We start from the raw sequence: 16,732 nt of genomic DNA on the forward strand, positions 1-16,732 counted from the left end.
TCCCTGCAAGAGTAAACGGATTCGATTTTTTCTGACTGTTGTGAGCTCTTGGGGGCGGGCGGGAGTGAGCCCTGGCCCTACCCCTTCACTTTCCACATTTGTCTTGGGACCCAGGAGGCCTGGGCTGCCTCCCCGCCAGGTTTCCAGAGGCCTAAAGCCCCTGTCAGCAGCACCCTCCCCCTCTACTCCAGCTGCACTTGGCTGCCTCTGGGAATGCCTGGGCTGACAGGTTAATTCCTGGAAAATTCCTGACATTCCCAATGGGAGGCCAGCCTGCCGCCCCCACCCTCCCACCTGGCCCTTTCAGCCTTGCAGGGCAGAGCCAGGGAGCAGGGGTGGCTGGGGCATCTTTTCGTTGGTCCTCCTAATAGCCCAGATCCCATGCTCCACCTGTACTCACGCAGTGGATAAGCTCGTGGTAGAGGGAAGCCAGACCCGGGCGTTTCTCTCCCGAGGCTGACCCTGGCTAAGGAGGGAGATGGGAGACCCGGGTGGCTACTAGCAGTCCTGATCCGAGCCCACAGGCTTGGCTCCCGGTGGTTGGGGGTGGGGGCTCTTTGAGCCCAGCCCTGGGCTGGGCCTTCCATTACAAGGGGATTCTCCTGGTGGGCCAAGTCTGCTCCCTGGGTCACAGAGATGGGGTCTGGGGCCATTCCTCAGCATTCCAGAGGGAAGCAGGGTCTGCCCCACCCCACTCAGACTGGGCCGCCAAACTGCAAAAAGTGGGGGAGTCTCCCTTTAAAGGTGGCTCCTAGGGCTAGAGGGAGGGAACAGCTGTCTGCTTGCAGCTCAGCTCATCGGTTTGGGGGCAATGGAAACAGATGGGGAATTTCCATTGACTGGTGGTTCCAAGTCTTAACCCATAGCCCAGTGAAGGGGAGGGGGTGAACATGTCTCCGGTGGGTTGTCCCCACTCCTCCGCCCTTGTCAGACTCGGGGGGATTAGATGCTCATTGCTCAGGGCCAATGGGGGAGGGGGCGTCTCCCTGTTTACGGCCCATCCCCGGGCCGGGGGCCAGGCTTGGCGGGCGTTAACGGCGCCGACCCCTGCCCCTCCCTGCTCCCCAAGGGTGGCGGGCAGGGGATAAAGTCAGGGCGCAGATGCATGGGGCTCACAGGACCCACGGCACAGCATGGACTCCGCCCTGCTCCTGCTTGGATTCTTGCTCCTCCTGAGTCCCCAGCCTGGGGTTGGAGAGACACCTCCGGCACCAGATGAGGATCCTGGGATCGGGGGTAAGAAGGACTGGCGGGTGGGGAGGGGTGGCCGGCCAGATTTCTCAGCACCCCCACGCTCTCCCCTCTGCCCCTCCAGCTCAAGCGTCCTCGATCTCTTTCAGGGTCCCAGCCCGCGGCCCCCCGAGGTCGGCCGCCCAGATCCCTAGGCGGGCTGGACCCCGCTTGCCGGCTACGGAGTCTGCCCCTGCAGGTGAAGGAGCTGGGCCTCGGCTACGCCTCGGACGAGACCATCGTCTTCCGCTACTGTGCGGGCCGCTGCCCCCGGGCCCGTACCCAGCACGCCCTGACCTTGGCCCGGCTGCTGCAAGGCCAGGCCCAGTGGCATGGGCTGGGGGAGCCCTGCTGCCGCCCGACCCGCTACGAGGATGTGGCGTTCCTGGACAACCAGCACCAGTGGCACCACCTACCCGAGCTCTCGGCTGGCGGCTGCAGCTGTGTGGGCTGAGCCCTGGCTCTCTCCCCCCTGCCGCTGCTTCCCTCCTCTCCTCCTGCCACCCTGGGACTCGCTTCTTTCTGTAGCCACCGGGCCCCCTCTTGGTGTCTGGTTGCTTGGGGTGGGAGGAGGCCCCATCTCACCTCTGCTCTTTGCCCACCCTAAACCAGGGAGACACTTATTCTCCCTCTCCCACTCTTCTTGCGCTGGGCTCTCTGATCCGGGGTGGGGGGCACGCTCTGCTCTATCCATTCCTAACTTATTTATTTATTGGGGCTGGTGGATGGGGAGGCTAGTCAGAGCTGGCTGCCGCTGGGGCAGGACGTGGTTGTCTGTCCTCATTCCCGCTTCATAATAAAGAGGAAACTGCTGAGCCTGAGCTGGGTAAAGTGTGTTCTGGATCTGAAGGGGAAAACAGAAGGGAGGTAGGGGAGGAGGACACGCAACGGGCTAGACCGGCCTCCACCTACTCCTGTCCCCGCTGTGCCGCCTCTACCCAAACACAGGGAAGAGGAGGGAGGGAACAGCTGGGAACGCACGAGCCAGCCAAAGCGCGGCTCATTCAAAATGTGACTTTATTCATAAATAACATAGGCGAGGGGGAGCGGCCCGGTCTCCTGGGCCCCCTGCTTCCCAAGGGGCCCCCGGGTCAGGAGGCAAGGGGAGGCACTGGCGGGGGCAAGTCTGGGCCGCGGTCACCCTCGGGGAGGGAACGGCAAATAACGGAGATGCGGCGACCTCGAGGCACTTTGCGTCCTGCAAAGAAGGACTCCTGGTCCCGCAGGATCTGGTGGGAGAAGTCGTAGCGGGCAGGGCCCCTGGAGGAGGGGGAAAAGAGGGGAAAGGGCTGCGCCTACAGTGACCCCACTCACAGTTAAACCCTCGGCCCCTTTCCCTCCTGTAAGCAGCCACCCCCAAGCGTGGGGCGGAGGGGAGGCTCGTGGGCCTCTGCCAGAGGGTGGCACGGCCCGTTCCCCCCTCCCCGGCCTCAATGAAGGCACAAATTTACCGAGCGCCTACTCTATCCAGGGCACTCACCCCACCTCCCCCAGCCCCCCACTACCTGAGGATGTAGAGGGAACGCGGTTCCAACAAGAGCTCCAGCCACTGCTGGGGATCACGGGAGTCAACCAAGCGCATGACACTGGCGGAGAGCAAGGAGAGGCCCGCGATGGTGCTGCCGCAGAACTGGGCCGGGGAAGAAGACACGGAAGGGGCAGAGAGGTCAAAACCAACGAGGGGCAACCCCTCGGGGCAACTACTCCGGCAGGCTAGCTGGAACCGTGGCTGGCCCACCTTGACGCTGTCGACGTGGGGCTTGATGTAGCCACTTTGGTCCAGGTCCAGGACGTGGACCAGGGGCAACTGGGGTTGGTTTGGGTCGAAGGCGGCGGCCCGGACCCGCTGCAGGATGGCTCGACTCGGCTCCGACCAGCGCGACTTTTCCGTTTCCCGAAAGCCGTGGATGGCCTGGAGGGAGGGCAGGAGATCGGGTGGGTGAAGAGGAGACAGAGAAAAGAGGAGGGTGAAGAAAGCATTTATTCATTCATTCAATCGTATTTATTGAGCACTTACTGTGTGCAGAGCACTGTACTAATCAATCGTATTTAGTGAGCGCTTACTGTGTGCAGAGCACTGTACTAAGCGCTTGGGAAGTACAAGTTGGCAACATATAGAGACAGTCCCTACCCAACAGTAGGCTTACAGTCTAAAAGGGGGAGACAGACAACAAAAACAAACATACTAACAAAATAGAATAGACATGTACAAGTAAAATAGAGTAATAAATATGTACAGACATATATACATATATGCAGGTGCTATGGGGAAGGGAAGGAGGTAAGATGGGGGGATGGAGAGGGGGACGAGGGGGAGAGGAAGGAAGGGGCTCAGTCTGGGAAGGCCTCCTGGAGGAGGTGAGCGCTTGGGAAGTCCAAGTTGGCAACATAGAGAGACGGTCCCTACCCAACAGTGGGCTCACAGTCTAGAAGGGGGAGACAGAAAACAAGACATATTAACAAAATAAAATAAGTAGAATAAATATGTACAAGTAAAATAAATAGAGTAATAAATCCGTACAAACATATATACAGGTGCTGTGGGGAAGGGAAGGAGGTAAGGCGGAGGAAGCAGTCAGAGAGGGCTTCCCTGCTTCACGAGAAGCACTGTGGCTCAGTGGAAAGAGCGCGGGCTTTGGAGTCAGAGGTCATGGGTTCAAGTTCCAACTCCACCACACGTCTGCTGTGTGACCTTAACTTCTCTGAGCCTCCGTTCCCTCCTCTGCAAAAATCAATCAATCGTATTTATTCCTCCTTCCTCTCCCAGACTGAGCCCCTTCCTTCCTCTCCCCCTCGTCCCCCTCTCCATCTCATCTTCCCTCCTTCCCTTCCCCACAGCACCTGTATATGTCTGTACATATTTATTACTCCATTTATCTTACATGTACATATCTATTCTATTTCTTTTATTTTGTTAGTATATTTGGTTTTGTTCTCTGTCTCCCCCTCCTAGACTGTGAGCCCACTGTTGGGCTCGCTAATCACCTCACCGTGCCTCGTTCTCGCCTGTCCCGCCATCGACCCCCGGCCCACGTCCTCCCCCAGGCCTGGAATGCCCTCCCTCTGCCCATCCGCCAAGCTAGCTCTCTTCCTCCCTTCAAGGCCCTACTGAGAGCTCACCTCCTCCAGTAGGCCTTCCCAGACTGAGCCCCTTCCTTCCTCTCCCCCTCGTCATCCTCCCCATCTTACCTCCTTCCCTTCCCCACAGCACCTGTATATATGTATATATGTTTGTACATATTTATTACTCTATTTTATTTGTGCATATCTAGTCTATTTTATTTTGTTAGTATGTTTGGTTTTGTTCTCTGTCTCCCCCTTTTAGACTGTGAGCCCACTGTTGGGTAGGGACTGTCTCTACATGTTGCCAACTTGTACTTCCCAAGCGCTTAGTCCAGTGCTCTGCACACAGGAAGCGCTCAATAAATACGATTGATTGATTGATTGTTGGGTAGGGACTGTCTCTATGTGTTGCCGACTTGTACTTCCCAAGCGCTTAGTCCAGCGCTCTGCACACAGGAAGCGCTCAATAAATACGACTGATTGATTGATTGTTGGGTAGGGACTGTCTCTATGTGTTGCCGACTTGTACTTCCCAAGCGCTTGGTCCTGCGCTCTGCACACAGTAAGCGCTCGATAAATACGATTGATTGATTGATTGATTGTTGGGTAGGGACTGTCTCTATGTGTTGCCGACTTGTACTTCCCAAGCGCTTAGTCCAGCGCTCTGCACACAGTAAGCGCTCGATAAATACGATTGATTGTTGGGTAGGGACTGTCTCTATGTGTTGCCGACTTGTACTTCCCAAGCGCTTGGTCCAGCGCTCTGCACACAGTAAGCGCTCGATAAATACGATTGCTTGATTGATTGTTGGGTAGGGACTGTCTCTATGTGTTGCCGACTTGTACTTCCCAAGCGCTTGGTCCAGCGCTCTGCACACAGTAAGCGCTCGATAAATATGATTGATTGATTGATTGTTGGGTAGGGACTGTCTCTATGTGTTGCCGACTTGTACTTCCCAAGCGCTTAGTCCAGCGCTCTGCACACAGTAAGTGCTCGATAAATATGATTGATTGATTGATTGATTGTTGGGTAGGGACTGTCTCTATGTGTTGCCGACTTGTACTTCCCAAGCGCTTGGTCCAGCGCTCTGCACACAGTAAGTGCTCGATAAATACTATCGATTGATTGTTGGGTAGGGACTGTATGTGTTGCCGACTTGTACTTCCCAAGCGCTTAGTCCAGCGCTCTGCACATAGTAAGCGCTCGATAAATACGATTGATTGATTGATTGATTGTTGGGTAGGGACTGTCTCTATGTGTTGCTGACTTGTACTTCCCAAGCGCTTGGTCCAGTGCTCTGCACACAGTAAGCGCTCGATAAATACGATTGACTGATTGATTGTTGGGTAGGGACTGTCTCTATGTGTTGCCGACTTGTACTTCCCAAGCGCTTAGTCCAGCGCTCTGCACACTGTAAGCGCTCGATAAATACGATTGATTGATTGATTATTGAGCGCTTACCGTGTGCAGAGCGCTGGACTAAGCGCTTGGGAAGTACAAGTTGGCCCCATAATGGGGATTAAGCCGGCCTGATCACCTTGCATCCTCGCCCCCCGCCCCGCAGCGCTTAGAGCAGTGCCCATGGCAGGTGCTTAAACAAATGCCGCCACTCACCGCGTCCCAGTGGTCGAACTGGTAGCGGCGGCGGCGGAGTTGCGGGTCCAGCTCCCGGCTCAGGGCGGCCTCTTCGTCCACGCTGAGGAAATCGGGCCGCACCACGGCCCAGCCCCGCAGCCGGGCCAGCACGGCCCGGTCGGAGCCCCGCAGCCAGCCCGGGAGGGCCCCGCCGCCCAGGCCCCCAGCCGCCATGGCCCCCGGGCCTCCCCTCCCCTCCCCAACCGTCGGCTGGAAAACCGTGGAGGAGGAGCAGCTCCAGGTTCCACCCCCGGCCGCCCAAACCACCAATGAACCCCGCTTCCAAACCGTCTCTTTATTGGGTACAGAGGGCCCGGGGGCGGGCTGCCAAAAACGGCCTCCCCAAATAAAAACCAGAAACCGAAAAACCCCCACCAAGTCCCTGCTTAGGCGCTGGGGTCACGGCCCACCACGCAGGATGCTCCAGGGCAGGCGAAGGTTGCCCCCAGCCACGGATCCAGGGCGGCCTAGGGGAAGCCTGGTGAGACAATAATAATAATAATAATAAACAATGGCAAAGCCCTGTTCTAAGCAATGGGGTGGTTTTGTTAGTATGCTTGGTTTTGTTCTCCGTCTCCCCCCTTTTAGACTGTGAGCCCACTGTTGGGTAGGGACTGTCTCTAGATGTTGCCCGACTGAGAGCTCACCTCCTCCAGGAGGCCTTCCCAGACTGAGCCCCTTCCTTCCTCTCCCCCTCGTCCCCCTCTCCATCCCCCCCATCTTACCTCCTTCCCTTCCCCGCAGCACCTGTATATATGTTTGTACACGTTTATTACTCTATTTTACTTGTACATATCTATTCAATTTATTTTATTAATATGTTTGGTTTTGTTCCCTGTCTCCCCCTTTTAGACTGTGAGCCCACTGTTGGGTAGGGACTGTCTCTAGATGTTGCCCTACTGAGAGCTCACCTCCTCCAGGAGGCCTTCCCAGACTGAGCCTCTTCCTCTCCCCCTCGTCCCCCTCTTCATCCCCCCATCTTACCTCCTTCCCTTCCCCACAGCACCTGTATATATGTATATATGTTTGTACATATTCATTACTCTATTTATTTTACTTGTACATATCTATTCTATTTATTTTATTTTGTTAGTATGTTTGGTTTTGTTCTCCGTCTCCCCCTTTTAGACTGTGAGCCCACTGTTGGGTAGGGATTGTCTCTATGTTGCCAACTTGTACTTCCCAAGCACTTAGTACAGTGCTCTGCACACAGTAAGCGCTCAATAAATACGATTGATTGAATGCCAACTTGTACTTCCCAAGCGCTTAGTACAGTGCTCTGCACACAGTAAGCGCTCAATAAATATGATTGATGGATTGATTGATTACAAGGTGATTCTGATGACTTGATGTTCTGTTTTGTTGTCTGTCTCCCCCTTCCAGCCTGTGAGCCCGTTGTTGGGCTCTCCCCCTCCTCCCCCTCTTACCTCCTTCCCTTCCCCACAGCACCTGTATATATGTTTGTACAGATTGATTACTCTATTTTACTTGTACATATCTATTCTATTTATCTGATTTTGTTAATGTTTGGTTTTGTTCTCTGTCTCCCCCTTTTAGACTGTGAGCCCACTGTTGGGGAAGGACTGTCTCTATATGTTGCCAACTTGGACTTCCCAAGCGCTTAGTACAGTGCTCTGCACACAGTAAGCACTCAATAAATACGATCGATTGATTTTACAGATTCATTCATTCAATCGCCTGGGGGGGATCCTCCCCCATTTTTCCTACTGAGACCTCACCTCCGCCAGGAGGCCTTCCCAGACTGAGCCCCCTCCCTCCTCTCCCCATCCTCCCTTACCTCCTTCCCCTCCCCACAGCACCTGTATATATGTATATATGTTTGTACGTATTTATTACTCTATTTGTACATATTCTATTTTATTAGTATGTTTGGTTTTGTTCTCTGTCTCCCCCTTCTAGACTGTGAGCCCACTGTTGGGTAGGGACCGTCTCTATATGTTGCCAACTTGTATTTCCCAAGCGCTTAGTACAGTGCTCTGCACACAGTAAGTGCTCAATAAATACGATCGATTGATTGACCGTCTCTCCATGTTGCCAACTTGGACTTCCCAAGCGCTCAGTACAGTGCTCTGCACACAGTAAACGCTCAATAAATACAATGGAATGAATGAATCAGGTTGGCCCATGGGGGGTTCACAGTCAATCCCCATTTTACAGATTCATTCATTCAATCGTATTTATTGAGCACTTACTGTGGGCAGAGCACTGGACTAAGCGCTTGGGAAGTAATAATAATAATAATAATGGCATTTGTTAAGCACTTAGTATGTGCAAAGCACTGTTCTAAGCGCTGGGGAGGATACAAGGTGATCAGGTTGTCCCATGTGGGGCTCACAGTCTTAATCCCCATTTTACAGATGAGGGAACTGAAGCACAGAGAAGTTAAGCGACTTGCCCAAAGTCACACAGCTGACAAGTGACGGGGCTGGGATTTGAACCCATGACCTCTGACTCCCAAGCCCGTGCTCTTTCCATTGAGCCATGCTGCTTCTCAAGTACAAGTTGGCAACATATAGAGACGTTCCCTACCCAGCAGCGGGCTCACAGTCTAGAAGGGGGAGACAGACAACAAAACAAAAAAACATGTGGACAGGTGTCAAGTCATCAGAATAAATACAAATAAAGCTAGATGCACATCATTAACAAAATAGAATAGTAAATATGTACAAGTATAATAGAGTAAAATCTCTACAAACATATATACAGGTGCTGTGGGGAGGGGAAGGAGGTAGGGGAGAGGAAAAAGGGGGCTCAGTCAGGGAAGACCTCCTGGAGGAGGTAACAGGCACAGAGAAGTTAAATGACTTGCCCAAAGTCACACAGCTGACAATTGATGGAGCTGGGATTTGAACCCATGATCTCTGACTCCAAAGCCCAGGCTCTTTCCACAGAGCCACGCTGCTTCTTCAAAGAAGAGGAAAAGAGAAGAAGAATCCTACTGAGCTGGGGTTACCAGCCTCCCACTCATTCATTCATTCAATCATATTTATTGAGCGCTTACTGTGTGCAGAGCACTGTACTAAGCACTTGGGAAGCACAAGTCAGCAACATATAGAGACGGTTCCTGCCCAACAGCGGGCTCAGTCTAGAAGGGGGAGGCGGACGACAAAACAAAAACACTCCCTCTCTTCCCTTTCATTCATTCATTCAATTATATTTATTGAGCGTTTACTGTGTGCAAAGCACAGTACTAAGCGCTTGGGAGAATACGACCCAACAATATAACAGACACATTCCCTGCCCACAACGAGCTCGCAGTCCAGAGGGGGAGACGGACATTAATTGAAATAAATAATTACCTGCCCCCTGGAAGATGTTGGAGGAGTGCAGAAAGCTCTGCTCCCTTGGGAGTACCCACGGAAAGGCGCCCAGATGGGCTGCTGCTTCTCATTCGCAGAGCTGCAGCAGCAGCAGCAGGAGGAGGAGGAGGGCACGATGGACCCGGCTCCATTTCTGGGGCTGATCAGAGAAGGGACCAAGAGAAGAAAAGGCATCCCAGTGAGGAGCAAGCCCAGGGAGGGACAAGGGGGCCTAGGGAAGCAGCACGGCCGAGTGGGTAAATCACAGACCTAAGGAGTCAGAGAGACCTGGGTTCTAATCCGAGCTCTGCCATTTGGCTCCTGGGTGACCTTGGGTAAGTCACTTAACTTCCCTGTGCTTCAGTTACCTCATCTTTAAAGTGGCATGAGCCCTGTGTGGGAAAGGGCCTGTGTCTAACCTGATTAGCTTCTATCTGCCCCCGCGTGTAGTACAGTGCCTGGCACATAGTAATTGCTTAAATACCATTTTTAAAAAAAGGGTGGGGGGGGCGGTAAGGTACAAGGATGGAAAGACCCAGGAGACTCACCCTGGGCCTCAGGGGGGGCCAGGCCAGGTGACAAGGTCTCTGATGATGCAGCTGGGCCAGGCATGGGGCCCCCGAGAAACTGTTGCTTTAGAAACAGGGCCCGCTCCACCTCAAAGTGCCGGCGCTGGAGAGAGACAGAGAGAGAGAGAGAGGGACAGAGACACAGAGAGACAGAGAGAGACAGAGAGAGAGAGAGAGAAGGAGAGGGTGGCCCACTTAACAGCTTCCTCCCACTGCCATAGGCCAGACCCCCTGCCCCCACCAGGTCCCTCTCCTCACCTCAGTGCTTTGCACATAGTAAGCGCTTAACAAATGCCATCGTTATCATTACCTCATGCCCTAGTCGGATGGCCGCCTCCGTGAAGCGGTGCCTCTCCACCGCAAAGTGAGCCTGCTGTTGGGCAAAGAGGGCCCGGGCCTCCTGCAACCTCTGCTGCTCCTCAAGGAAGTAGGAGCCCCGGAGCGCGGTTGGCAGCTCCCCCTGGCTCAGCTGCTCCTATAGGGCCGAGATGGTGGTTCTAGTACCAGACACGGGGCAGGGGGGCCCCTCCACACTGCCTCCAAAGGTCCTGTCTCCGACCTCCACCGTCATCCCCATCCCAGAGCCTTAGCTTATGCATTTCCCCTGCATGCTTTCCTCCCAGGTCCTTTTTGATCCTTCGCACTTAGAGGAGCAAGGGCACAGGCCTCTGGGGCTTAGACTGGAGCCGAAGTCTCAGCCCTCTCCCCTACTTGAGCCAGTCATCAGTCTCCTCTCTGACCTCTCTGCTTCCTGTCTCTCCCCTCTCCAGTCCATACTTCACGCAGCTTCCTGGATCGTTTTTCTACAAAACCACTCAGTTCACACCTTCCCACTTCTCGAGAACCTCCAGTGGTTGCCCATCCACCTCTGCAACAGAAACTCCTTACCTTTGGCTTTAAAGCCCTTAATCAGCTCAACCCCTCCTACCTTACCTTGCTCGTCTCCCACTACAGACCAGCCCCAACACTTCTCTCCTCTAATGCCAACCTACTCACTGAACCTCAGGCTCATTTCTTTCACCCCCAACTCATTTGCCTTCATAATAATGGTGGTATTTGTTAAGCGCTTACTATGTGCAAAGCACTGTTCAAAGCGCTGGGGGGATACAAGGTGATCAGGCTGTCCCACTTGGGGCTCACAGGCTTAATCCCCATTTTACAGGTGAGGTAACTGAGGCACAGAGAAGTGGCTTGCCCAAGGTCACACAGCTGACAAGTGGCGGAGCCGGGATTCAAACCAATGACCTCTGACTCCCAAGCCCACGCTCTTTCCACTGAACCACGCTGCTTCCTCTACATCCTCCCTCTGGCCTGGAACTCTCTCCCCCTTCACATCCATCAGACCGCTGCTCTCCCCATAGTCAAAACCCTCCTAAAAAAAAACCCAAACCAATCACATTTCTTATGGTACTTAAGCACTTACTACGTGCCAGACACTGTACCAAGCACTGGGGTGATACAAGCTAATCAAGTTGGAGACAGTCTACATCCCGAGGTAACTGAGGCACAGAGGAAGTGCCTTGCCCAAGGTCACAAAGCAGACAAGTGGCAGACCCAAGATTAGAACCCAGGTCCTTCTGACTTCCCGGCTTGTCTTCTATCCACTAGGCCTCGCTGCTTCTCCTAGAAAGTGTTGCCTGGCTAACCTCTCTTTTCCCCACCCTATTCACCCTCCTTTCTGCTAACAAAAAAATAATAATAATGATGATGGCATTTGTTAAGCGCTTACTATGTGCAAAGCACTGTTCTAAGTGCTGAAAATTAAGGCTTTCCATGGGCATCTCCAGGAAGTCTTTCCTGGCTAATCTCTCTTTCCTCCACGCTGTTGGCTCTCCTTTCTACGTCACCTATGCACCTGGGTCTATACCCCTTAAAAACACCGTGATACTCACCCCACCTCCAGCCCTTCTATCCATCTCCTCATATACTCTGTTGCTTCCCCTAGCCGTATGTAATTTTAATGACCGTCTCCCCCGCTAGATGGTAAACTTCTTGAGGGCAGGTATCGTGTCTACCAACTCCATTGTATCGTACTCTCGCATGTTCAGTACAGTGATCTGCAAAGAGTGCTCAATAAATGCTACTGCTTGATTGATAAAGCCCTGCCGCTGCCTGATCCGGGCTTAGACTCTGGGCCCCTCCACCCCGACGATGCTCTGAGCACTGTCACCGTGACACAGGCAAATCCGGAGAGGGTACCTCCCTAACCCCCCACCCGTATGCCTCTCCCCAAGATGACCCCAAACCGAGGTATCCTGTACCCCAACTCAGAGTTCCTCCCACTCAGGGGGGCAGGGGAAGGACATGCAGCTTTCTCCCATCGATCCATCAGTGGTACTTATCGAGCACTCACTGTGCGCAGAGCACTGGACTGATCCCTTGGGAGAGTACAATGTAACAGAATACGTCGGTTCAATCCCTGCCCTCAAGGAGCTTACAAGCTAGTGGAGGAGACAGACATTAAAATGAACTAAAGGTAGGGGGAAAGCAACCGAGTTTAAAGATATGTACATACGTGCTGTGGGGTGGGGAAAGATCCACCTGCACAGGTGATGCAGTCAGAAGGGAGAATGGGGGGGGGGGGGGGATGAGAAGTTAGTCAAGAAAGGGTTCCTGGGGGAGATGCAATTTTAGTAGGGCTGTGAAGATGAGGACAGTGGTGGTCTGTTGGATAGGAAGGGGGAGGGAGGGAGCAAGGGACCCACTCTCCCACCGCCCCCAACTCGCTCACCTGGAGACAGAGTTGTTGCCACGAGATAAGCTCTCTGCTCTGCTTGATCTCCTGCCGCAGCTGGGCAATCTCCTTCTCGTGATCTGTGATGCTGATCACTGGGTGCTCACTGGGGGATCCCTCTGGGACTAGGGGGAGGAGGAGGGGGGAAAGGGGCTGAACTCTGCCCCCTCACCCCTGGCTAGGAGCTGGCCTGGAACTTGGACACTGGGAATGCAGAAGCCTCCGGGGCTGGGTCAGGAACCACGCCTAGTGGCCTGGGCACACAGCCGGGGCAATACTGGGGGCTGCAGTGACAGGGGAACCTCACCTTGTCCCTTGAGCTTCTCCATGTGACTTTTGAGGTGACACCACTGCTCCCACACTGTGTCACCCTCCCCAGCACCAGCCAGCTCCCCTTCCTGGGGAGCAGAGGGAATGGGGTTGGGGGAGGTGTGATTTCTTGAGGGCTCAGCCCCAAAGCCCCTGCCTCCCAAGTCCCATCTGAGTTGGGTTGGGGGCGGGAGTTCAAAAAAACTGGCTCTCCCAGTTGGCCTGGAACTTTAGTAGGGAAGGGACCATAGCTTGCCAACTTGTACTTCCCAACCGCTTAGTACAGTGCTCTGCACACAGTAAGTGCTCAATAAATGATTGATTGATTGCTGGCTTCCTCCCTCCCTCACTCACAGCAGAGTCTTCCTGTGAAGCACCCAGGAACTCAGTCATTTCCTGCTGCAACCGGCCCTGCAGCCGCCTCAGCTCCTCATTCTCCCGGGCCAGCTCGGCCACCTGCCGTTCCAGATTCCCAGCCACCGTCCGGAGCAGCTCCCCTTCCTTCCTGCAAGAGGGATGCGCCAAGGGCGGGGGGAGAAGACAGAGGCCGCCCCCTCATCCACCCCAGCCCTGACCTGCCTTTGGTTCCTACCCATCCCAGGCAGGTCCCCCTCCTCACTTGCCATCAGGTCGCCCGGTTCTCCATGTGGCCCGTCTGCCATCTCCACGGCTCAGGGTGTTGAGGATGTCTATGGCTGGTAGGGGGGAAGAGGTGGAGGAGGGGAAAGAGGCTGAGGGAGCCGGAGGCTCCGCTTTTCTAAATCTCCCAAGCCGGAGAGGAGACAGCCATCTGCCCGGGATGGATGAAGTGGTCTCTAGGACAGAGCCCCCCAGGCCTTCCAGGGTCCTGCTGCTCTCTCACCCCCCACCCCCGCCCCACTTCTCCTCTGGCCGGGGAGGGGATTCAGATGTGAGTTGAGACTGCTCATGTCCCCCAACTTCCCACCGCTCCTCCATGTCCCCACTCACTCCCGCGCCGTTCCTTCCGCTCCCCTAGGACTGTCTGCATCCGCTCCTTGAGACGCCCCAACTCCTGCTCCTTTTTCTTCAGCTCGTGGCCATGCTGGGCCCCCCAGCTGCTCAGCAGCAGCTTCAGCCGGGCCACCTGTGGGTCACACGTTCAGAAGCAGGGAGTCCCCGGGCTCTTTCCCTCCCCGTACCCCCATCCTCACCTCACCAGGAAGTGGGGTAAGCCCTCTTCAGGGAGCAGATCTCCCTTTAGACCAGAAGCTCGTTGTGTGCAGGGGACGTCTCTACCAACTGTTATACTGTCCAGTGCTCCGCACACAGTAAGTGCTCAGTAAATAGCATTGATTGGTTGATCTTGGTGGGGAGGAAGAGGGAGGAGCCCCAGTCTCACCTCCTCCCTCTCCCTCCCCAGGGTGGTTCTCAGCTGCTGGTTCTGTTCCCGTAGCTCCTGCTCCCGAGCCTGCACAGCCTCAATCTGCCGCTCGCATGACTCCACCTGAGCCTGGGGCCGGGTAGAAAAGCGGGGAGAGCCGTTGGGGTCCCCCGACCCCCTTTTCCCCCCACACCGTTACTTTCTGTCCAGTCTAAATCCTTCTTGCTACCCCTGGTTCTTGGCTCAGTGAGCCCGGAGACGGCTGGACGGCCCAGGCCCCCTTTCAGCTCCTTTTAGGATGACCTCAGTCTCATCTCCTCTGACCCGGCCTCTCAGGTCATTTGCTAGTCCCCCTCTCCCCCCGTGTTCGAGCTCCATGGATCCCCTGACCTCTCTCCCCCGCCGTCTCACACCTCCCCCAGGTTCCCTCTGCCACATGTCAGTGTGACCTTGGGCAAGTCACTTAACTTCTCTGGTTACCTCATCTGTAAAATGGGGATTAAGACTGTGAGCCCCCATGGGGGACAGGGACTGTGTCCAACCTGATTAACTCTCATCTTTCGCAGTGCTTCAACAGCGCTCGGCACGTAGTAAGCACTTAACAAGTGCCATAATTATTATTGTCTTCCCCCATCTGCAGTTGTGGATTCTAAAATGGGTCCGAGCCATCTCAACTCACATCTGAATCCCCTCCCCTGCCAGCCAATTAGCTCCCCAGACCCCTCCCTTCGGGCCAACCCCAACTCCAGCCAGTTAATAGAGTCTGGGGAGGGGGTGAGGGGAACCCAACTCTTCTCCTCCCCTGCCACTCTTCCCCGCCGCCAACAGCATCACCTTGAGCTTAATCTGCCGGCTCCTCAGAGAGTCCAGCTCTCCAGCCCTCCTCGGCTCCTCCAAGCTGCAGCCCAGCCGGTCGAAGGGGTCGCGGTAGGCCTGGAGCAGGGCCTGGATGAGCAGGGGCAGCCTCTGTGCGCTCCCCGCCTGTTTGAGAAGCCTCTGGCTCAGAGAAGTGGGGTGGGCTGAGGAAGGACTGAACCCCACGGGACAGAAGCCAAGGGTGCTGAAGAGACGGCCGGGCAACCCAAAGGAGTCTCCCCTGGCCCCCTCTTACCTCATCCAGGAAGGAGCCCCAGTTCTCCAGCCCCGACCCATAAAGGGAATCCCAGCAGGGGTCTGCTGGTACAACTGAGCCCCAGAGGTACTCGCTGAGGTGCTCCTGGTTATCTAGGGAGTGAGAGGGAGGTAGATGGGGTCACCCCCAGCAAGGTGGAACCCCCAGGCCGCTCCCACCCCCTCATCAGAGGTCACATCATCGCTCCCCTGGCTGTCAGCTGGGGCCATCAAGAGCCTCTAAGTACTGTTCAGCTCACCTGCACCCACGGTCCTTTCTGGCTACCTTGTATCTCTTGCTGCAGCAATTAGGAATGTAGGGAAAGACTCCGCAAGGCTCGGCTCTGCTCTTGGCAACTATCATCCACACTTCAAGGTGCCCTTTAGGACGGCTCCCCACCTCCCCTTTTCATTGCATTGTAGACCTTGACTTCCCAACTCAGTCTCAGACTGACCTCTCTCCCCAGAGAGAAAGGCAACACCCCACCTCCTTCATCCAGAAGAAACTGACCAGCAGACCCCACCATCACCCCTTAATTGGGAGCGTGCAGCAGGCTCCCCCTCACCCCCAAGCTCAGCTCAAACCCCCCCACCAAGACATGAGGGTTTGCACGCCCTCAAGGGAGGAGCAAGGGCAGAACTGGGGTGACAAGGCAGCACCCTTACCTGCGGACAATACCTTCTCTCTCTCCAGATCCATGATGCCAAAAGACGACGAGCAAGGCGAGGGTGATGGGAAAACAGCTACTGGGGAAAACCCACTCGGGTGTCAAGGGCAGCAAAGGAGAGAGCGAGGGGAGGTAGGGTGCGGGTTACAGGCTTGCGCCAACCAGTCAGTAGGCTTCCTTCCCTCAATTCCTGGAGAACGAGGGAGACTCCTTGGCCAGCTCAACTGGCCTCCAAAGAAGGGGCAGAAGCCAGCCCCGGCCCTTCTGAGCAGCCCTCACTTCTTCCATTGGCCGCCGCTCCAGAGCCGAGGGAAGACGGGCCACTCAGCTCCCAGGGAACAAAGCCAATTAGGCAGGGGAGGAAGCAGCTTCCTCTCCCACCTGTCCTCTCTTCCCCACTTAAACAAGCCTCAGCCCAGCCCCCCTGAGACCTAACCCCTCAGCCTCTTCCCTGACTCAGCCAACACGGGATCCCATCCGATCTCTGGAACCTTCCAATCTGGAACTCAGTAATAATAATAATACAATCTTAATAGCCACAACTTCGCTGGTATCTAAAAAATAGCAGGGTCTCATGGAAAGAGTCCCAGGCCTGGGATGAGGCCGATCTGGGCTCTCGTCCCGGCTCTGCCCCTTGCCTCTTCTGTGACCTTGGGCAAATCCCCTCAGTGCTCTGGGCCTCAGTTTCCTCTTTTGTCAAATGGAGATCAATTTCCACTGACCTGTTCCCTCTCCTACTTAGACCGTGAGC

The 16,732-nt window shown here is 55.1% G+C and overlaps 3 protein-coding genes across 3 annotated transcripts; 1 reads left to right on the forward strand and 2 right to left on the reverse strand.

The window, feature by feature from the left end:
* The first annotated feature begins 54 nt into the window (after window positions 1–54).
* PSPN (persephin) lies at window positions 55–2,040 on the forward strand. Its single transcript, XM_038740494.1, has 2 exons — window positions 55–1,236; window positions 1,341–2,040. Exons 1-2 carry the CDS (start codon window positions 1,134–1,136, stop codon window positions 1,682–1,684), a joined length of 447 nt encoding a protein of 148 aa, XP_038596422.1. The 5' UTR covers window positions 55–1,133; the 3' UTR covers window positions 1,685–2,040.
* A 196-nt stretch (window positions 2,041–2,236) lies between these two features.
* Window positions 2,237–6,103, reverse strand: ALKBH7 (alkB homolog 7). The gene is made up of 4 exons (XM_038771785.1): window positions 5,909–6,103; window positions 2,969–3,142; window positions 2,736–2,860; window positions 2,237–2,490 (listed from the first exon to the last, which is right to left on the reverse strand). The coding sequence occupies exons 1-4, from the start codon at window positions 6,101–6,103 to the stop codon at window positions 2,322–2,324; spliced, it is 663 nt and encodes a 220-aa protein (XP_038627713.1). The 3' UTR covers window positions 2,237–2,321.
* Window positions 6,104–6,219: 116 nt separating this feature from the next.
* LOC119919781 (afadin- and alpha-actinin-binding protein B-like) lies at window positions 6,220–16,141 on the reverse strand. Its single transcript, XM_038740473.1, has 13 exons — window positions 15,980–16,141; window positions 15,315–15,427; window positions 15,038–15,184; window positions 14,222–14,332; window positions 13,831–13,966; window positions 13,481–13,556; window positions 13,216–13,366; window positions 12,860–12,950; window positions 12,550–12,677; window positions 10,129–10,293; window positions 9,798–9,921; window positions 9,250–9,409; window positions 6,220–6,407 (listed from the first exon to the last, which is right to left on the reverse strand). The coding sequence occupies exons 1-13, from the start codon at window positions 16,011–16,013 to the stop codon at window positions 6,329–6,331; spliced, it is 1,515 nt and encodes a 504-aa protein (XP_038596401.1). The 5' UTR covers window positions 16,014–16,141; the 3' UTR covers window positions 6,220–6,328.
* Between the last annotated feature and the right edge of the window lie 591 nt (window positions 16,142–16,732).

The sequence above is a fragment of the Tachyglossus aculeatus genome, chromosome X1 (assembly GCF_015852505.1).
Source record: "Tachyglossus aculeatus isolate mTacAcu1 chromosome X1, mTacAcu1.pri, whole genome shotgun sequence".
In the NCBI taxonomy this organism is placed as follows: Eukaryota; Metazoa; Chordata; class Mammalia; order Monotremata; family Tachyglossidae; genus Tachyglossus; species Tachyglossus aculeatus.